Below are 6,545 nucleotides of genomic sequence, written 5' to 3' on the forward strand. Positions count from 1 at the left end.
TAGTGAGAGACCAGGGACAGCTTCATGGAGGAGAAAGCCTCAAAGAGGTGGAACCCTGACAAATGGAGGAGGGCAATCAAGGCTTCCCTCCTCTATTTATCCGAATAAGAAAGATACTGAGTATCTCCTGCATGGCAGGAGGTAGTTTCAGTTCCACACAGTCTGATATAATTCTTGTGGGATTCTGTTTGCCACCTTCTCCTGGGAATGGACTGATTCTACGGTATCTTGGTGCCTCCTGGCTGCAGGAGTTCATGCTGGCTCAACCTGGGACTGTTCAAGAGATGGTGAGCCAGGGACAGGGGAGCTAATGGGTAGGCAGGCTGGCTCTGTGCAGGGGCTGGCCGGCCCCACATCACAATGACTGAGGCCTGTGACCCAAACGACCTCGTCCTGTAGGTGGGTGCTCACTCACAGCCAGGTGTGCGTGAGAGGCAGCAGGACTCTCACACAGCAGGGCGCGTGGACTTGGAAGGGTAGATGCACCATTATATCAAGCGGAAGGAAGGGTAGGGTCTGTCCTCTGTGCTAACACTGGTTCCCAACCCGAGGAGAGGAGTGGTCTCTCCCTAGAGGCCACAGAGCTCTGGTTGAGGTCTGAACTGGGTGGGGCTCAGGGAAGGGGTCTTGGGAATGAGAATGGTAGCCTGGGGTCTGTGCACACAAGACAACAGCTCAGGCAGCTCATGGTGCTGGGCAGAAAGGCGGCCCCACCCCCCACCCCAGGATCCCCCTCCCAGCGTACATGGGACCTCAGAGCTGGGGGTGAAGTTCAGGGCTGGCCCTGCAAACCACTCTTCTTTGACGAGGGAATGCAGAGCCTCACACTGTTCCCCTCCCTGGAGAAAGTGCTGTCCTTCTGAGACAGGGTCCTCCAGGCAGTTGGAGCCCTGGTTCTCACGAGCCTGTTCTGTGGGCCCAGGCAGGAGCACCTATGCCACAGAGAGTCACAAGTGCTGTAAGCCAGGGTTTCTTCCCCTCCCTGCCCTGTCCCTCACCACCCAAAGCTGGTTGTTAAACATTTGCCAGAACACCACTTGCCCTGCTATCTCTTGAGAGGTAAATCTGAAGTTCTAAATAGTCACAATTCCTGCTGGGCCTCACTCCAGCCCCCCTGTTCCCAAGGTCTTCGTCTTCCCCTGGCATCCCCAGATAACTGAGTGATGTGTGGGCTGGAAGCTGGGAGGGTGGGAGAGAGTGGCCGAGCAGGTGGGGCAGCCATGCTTGGCTGGCAGAGCTCTGGGGACGGTGGGTGATGGAAGCAGAGCTAAGCAACCTGTCCTGTCTAGGTCCTCTGCAATGGCTGGTGTGGTGTACCCCAGACAGGTGAGTGCCACAGTTTTTTGTATCCTGTGACCATTTGAGGCACTGTTTAATTTCCTGGGCTGCTCAAAGCAAGTACCATGAAATGGGTCAGGATGAACGATGGGGATTTACTAGCTTACAGTTTTGAGGTTAAAAGAAAGTCCAAATCAAGGCATCATCAGGTGATGCTTCCCCCTGAGAGACTGGCGTTTGGGGCTGGCTGCCAGCCATTCTTGGTCCTTGGTTTGTCACATGGCAAGACACATGGCGACATCTCCTGATTGCTCTCTTCCCTTCTTGGTTTCCATGCTTTCAGCTACTTGCTTCTGTGCCTTTCTCTGTCTGAATTTCATTTTCTTATAAGTGACTCAATAATTGGATTAAGGTACAGAAGAATTAACCTCACTCAGGGTGGGTTATACTTCAGCTGAAAGGTCTCACTTCAATGGGCCCACATCCATAGGAATGGCTTAGATTTAAGAACATGCTTTTCTGGGGTACATTCAGCTTCAATCCCCCCTCCCCAGGCACTCCCACAGCAGCCATAGTGGGGACCAAGCTCTTTGGGGCTCCATCTTATCATCCTTCTGGAATGGGGGATTTTTATGATAGGTTGAGGAAGGCTAAGTGTTTACAATTTTCTGGGGGTCAATTTATTTATTCTATATGCATGTATTAGCACCTCATATCCCAGGTATGGAGCTGAGCGTCAGAGTTTCAGAGCTGCCTAAGATGTATTCCTGATCCAGCAGACGTCACTAAATCAATGGCGGCACCCCAGGATAAGTGTTGAGGAATGTGCCATGTGACATGAAAGTGCTGAAGGGAGAGCGGTAGAAGAGAAGAGGGTGGGAGGGATGTTTTGGGGAATGTGGCATATTTTAATTTGGGTCTCTGAGGATACATAGGAGTTCGTTGGTTAGTGAGGAATGCAACCAGCATTCGAAGCAGGAGATAAGAGCACTTGCCTAGCTCACTTGAAGAGTGGAAAGAAGTGTGGCTGGAGTAAAGAGTGCATGGAGAGAGCCAATGAGGAGGGGACGATAGAGGTGAGAAGGGACGACAGAGGTGAGAAGAGACCAGATCACAAATCCTCAGAATGCCAGGCCCCAAAGTTGGACTTAATCTTACAGTTAATGCGAGGCTATTGAATGGTATTAAGAAAGAGCATGGCCATATGAACTTCTGCTTTGCATTCTCCCTATTCCACTTAGGCTCCTGTGGATTTAGCCATATACCAAAGCTCCTACATGGTTGACTACAAACCCTATGGGGACTGCAGGTACTCTGAATTCATGCCAAAAGAGGTAAGAGAGCCACTTAACTTCCTATCCATTCAATCGCCCACTGAAATTGTCCATCAGGTTTATTTCATTTTTATTTTTACTGTGGGCATTCAGGCATGCATGAGGCATACTTAGAACAACTTCCAATGCCATGAGACCTGACATAGAGGTGTTTTATGTGTGTGTGTGTTTTGAAATGTACATCAAAATGTCATGCATAGGGTGCACGGTGGCTCAGTGGTAGAATGCTCACCTTCCACGTGGGAGACCCAGGTTCGATTCCTGGACCATGCACACGCCCCCCGCCCCCTCAAAAAAAAAAATGTCATGCATTCAAAGTATTATAAGTAATATATATTTACCATTTAACTAATATTGATAAAACAAACACCACTGCACCCATTATCAGTATATTTAAAAGACAGCACCAGAAGAATACCTTAAGGCTCTCTATGTGTCTTTCCCTGATTTTGACCTATCCTTCACCCTCCTCCCAGAACCACCTCCAGAGTTAGCCACTAACTTGGCTTTTAGATTATTATGCCTTTGCTTGGCTTTATAGTTTCACTCTATATGTATGCACCCCTTTAAATAAATTGTTTAGTTTTGCTTTACAATAAATGAGAACACGCCATCCGTACTCTTCTGCAACTTTCATGTTTTGCTAAACACTACGGCATACTTTTCTTTTTTAAAAAAAAATAATTTTAATATTTTTAGAACATGATAACAAGCACAAACATTCTTACCACATGACCATTCCATTCTTCGTATATAATCAATAACTCACAATATCACCGCATAGTTGTATATTCATCACCATGATCATTTCTTAGAACATTTGCATAAATTCAGAAAAAGTAATAAATAGAAGACAGAAAAAAACTCATACATACCATACCCCTAACCCCTCCCTCTCATTGACTGCTAGTATTTCCATCTACCTAATATATTTTAGCCTTTGTTTCCCCTATTTTTTTCTATACCCCTTATTACTCCCTTTCATTGATCACTAGCATTTTAATCTACTAAATTTAATCAGAAATAATCTACTCAATTAATTTAACATTTGTTCCCCCTATTATTTATTTATTTTTAATCCATTTGTTTTACTCATCTGTCCATACCATAGATAAAAGGAGCATCAGACACAAGGTTTTCACAATCACACAGTCACATTGTGAAAGCTATATCATTATACAATCATCTTCAAAAAGCATGGCTACTGGAACACAGCTCTACAGTTTCAGGCACTTCCTTCCACCTCTCCATTACACCTTAATTAAAAAAGGTGATATCTATATAATGTGTAAGGATAACCTCCAGCATAACCTCTTGACTCTGTTTGAAATTTCTCAGCCGTTGACACTTAATTTTGTCTCATTTCTTTTTTTCTCCTTTTAGTCTAGAAGGTTTTCTCAGTCCTTTGATGCTGAGTCCCAGCTCTTTCTAGGATTTCTGTCCCACGTTGCCAGGAAGTTTTACACCCCTGGGAGTCATGTCCCACATAGAGAAGGGGAGGGCAGTGAGTTTGCTTGTCGTGTTGGCTGAGTAGCAAAAGAGGTTCTCTGGGTGACTCTTAGTAGGCTTAGCCTATCCTTTGTGGAGTTAAGTTTCATATGATCAAACCCCAAGATTGAGGGCTTGGCCTATTGCTTTGGTTGTCCCCACTGATTGTGAGAATATCAGGAATTCTCCACATGGGGAAGTTGAATTTTCCCCCTTTCTTGCCATTCCCCCAAGGGGACTTTGCAAATACATTTTTATTCACTGTTCAATTCACTCTGGAGTTTATCGGGGTATCACTCTGGACAAACCTACAAACACTCATGTCCTACTCAAGGTTCCATGTACTTATGGTGTTCAACTAAACTGTCCACATAAGCTATATTAGGAAATGCACTAGTCAAATTATAAATTTTGTACCAAATAAACACTTTTTGCTTTAGTCTTAAACATAAGTTAAAGTTTTAAAATATGAATTACCGTCTATTTTCAACACCCTGCAATATTGATATTCTTTTGTTCTTCCTCATGCAAAAACACTTTTTAATTTGTACATTTAGTCACTATCATTGTGCACTCTAAGCATTCCTATATTATACCATCTCAGTCTTAATCATCTTATCTTTCCTTCTGATTTCATTTGTGACCACAGCATATTTTTCATTGCCTTGCTGTACAGTATTACATATACCTCAATGTTTTGATCCCTTTTCCTGTTGATGGACATTTGGGTTATTTACAAATCCCCCCACCCACCCCCAATCCAATGTTGCTGCGAACATGAGCTCAGCCCAATGTGTGAGAGCTCATCCACCCTAGGAGTAGAATTCTTGCCATAGGAATTTGGTGGCATGGTTGCTTTTCAAAGTGCTCACGCCAATCCACTTTACCACTGGCAGAAGATGCCACTTCTGTCTCTGCAATCCTGCCATCACTTGGTACTGTCAAACTTTTTCATCTATGCCAATTTGGTGGATGTGAAATAATATCTCCCTGTGAGCATACTTTTTGTTTCGTCCATTGTTAATGAAGTTGGACATCTTTTCATTTGCATATAGAGATTTGTTATTCTGTGTAATGCCTGTTCATGTCTTTTGTTTACTTTTCTATCAGGTTGTCTATCTTTTTCTTATTAATTTATTGGAGTTCTTGAGATATTTTGGGCATCTTTCATTTGTCCAGTTTGTGGTTTGTCTTTTCATTCTTTCTTTTGGGGAAGAGAAAGTTGTACTTTTAATGTAGCCAAATTCATCATTCTTTTCCTTTATTATTTGTTCTTTGTAAGTTTGCTTTAGAAATCCTAGCCTATCCTGAAGTATCCCCACTAAAAATAAGAAGATCTATGCACAAATGGAACAATTTCTAGGACAGATTATTTAATAGACATAAAGTACAGAAAAAATTATAATATGCAACAAAGGGGGAATAGACACATATATTATATTTACATAAAATATTTCTAGAAAGATACCCAAAACACTGATACCCAGTGATTATCTCTAGAGAGTGGCAACTAAGGGAGGGGAAGGGTGGCAAAGACTTAGTTTTACTATAAACCCTTTTGTATTACTTCAGTATTTCCCTTTGTATGCATTACCATTCAAAAACTAAATCTTTAAAAAAAAAAAGTGTGCTCTGCCTTGGATACTTCCAAAAAGAGCAACACTATCTTTCACCTCTCTCAGCCCCCCATTCACATGCCATTTTGTTTCACAGCAGGTGAAGCTCAATGCTCAACTCCGTGCCAAAGAGTTTTACAGGCCCATCCCCAAACCCAACCCCACACTAGCAGATGGATACCCTGCCTTCAGAAGACCCTACATGAATGCCAAAGACCTGGGACAACCTGGCTTCTTCCCACCACAGGACCATGACGCCACAGTGGAGGACAAGGGCAAGTTCACCAGTACCTGCCCTTCCACGTACCCAGCTTCCCACGCCCTCTACCTGGCCCAAGGGGATCCAAACTGGGTTTACCAGCATGCTGACTTCCCGTGCCTCCTGGAGCCTGAGCTCCAGCCTGCTATAGAGGAGGGCAAAGGCTACATTCTACTTCCTGGTTGCTCCTGTCCTCATCACCTTATGGCCAAGGTCCCCATCTTGAACCGGTGGGGACCCTTGATGCCATATTACCAGTAAGAAGGGTGAATCCACCTCCCAAGGGCACTGTGGAAATCCCAGACCCATAAATCTTCCCTTTGTGTATGGGGAGGACAACTGAAAATAAAACATTGGAAAGATGCTCCAGCTGCACCGAGACTATACTTGTCTTCCCTGGTCTTCCCTGGGGCACAGTGCCCCCTCTACAGAGGGAGGTGCGAAAGGAAAGAGAGAAGAAGGGAGGGGAGAAAATTGTCTGTATGGAGGACTGAAATTTTTTTTAACATTTTGTTAAGATTGAGTCCTGATGTAAAAATTCCCACTGTTTCTGACATTCACTTACAAAGT

General features: G+C 44.1%; 1 protein-coding gene across 5 annotated transcripts; it reads left to right on the plus strand.

Annotated features, from left to right (window-relative positions):
• The first annotated feature begins 380 nt into the window (after positions 1-380).
• On the plus strand, positions 381-6,339 carry SPMIP9 (sperm microtubule inner protein 9). Of its 5 annotated transcripts, none has more exons than XM_077135109.1 (5): positions 381-509; positions 1,290-1,326; positions 1,985-1,999; positions 2,520-2,612; positions 5,814-6,339. In XM_077135109.1, the coding sequence occupies exons 1-5, from the start codon at positions 481-483 to the stop codon at positions 6,234-6,236; spliced, it is 597 nt and encodes a 198-aa protein (XP_076991224.1). In that variant the 5' UTR covers positions 381-480; the 3' UTR covers positions 6,237-6,339. The 5 variants fall into 5 exon arrangements, with proteins under 5 accessions (XP_076991224.1, XP_076991225.1, XP_076991228.1 ...); XM_077135111.1 differs by lacking the exon at positions 381-509 and adding an exon at positions 527-595; XM_077135110.1 differs by lacking the exon at positions 1,985-1,999.
• Positions 6,340-6,545: the final 206 nt, after the last annotated feature.

This window comes from Tamandua tetradactyla, chromosome 17, assembly GCF_023851605.1.
Source record: "Tamandua tetradactyla isolate mTamTet1 chromosome 17, mTamTet1.pri, whole genome shotgun sequence".
In the NCBI taxonomy this organism is placed as follows: domain Eukaryota; kingdom Metazoa; phylum Chordata; class Mammalia; order Pilosa; family Myrmecophagidae; genus Tamandua; species Tamandua tetradactyla.

Coding starts and splice junctions, on each gene's coding strand:
- SPMIP9 (XM_077135109.1), top strand. CDS start 481: ATGCACCATTATATCAAGCGGAAGGAAGG. Junction 510..1,289: donor TATATCAAGCGGAAGGAAGG/GTAGGGTCTGTC, acceptor TGTCCTGTCTAG/GTCCTCTGCAATGGCTGGTG. Junction 2,613..5,813: donor CTGAATTCATGCCAAAAGAG/GTAAGAGAGCCA, acceptor TTTGTTTCACAG/CAGGTGAAGCTCAATGCTCA.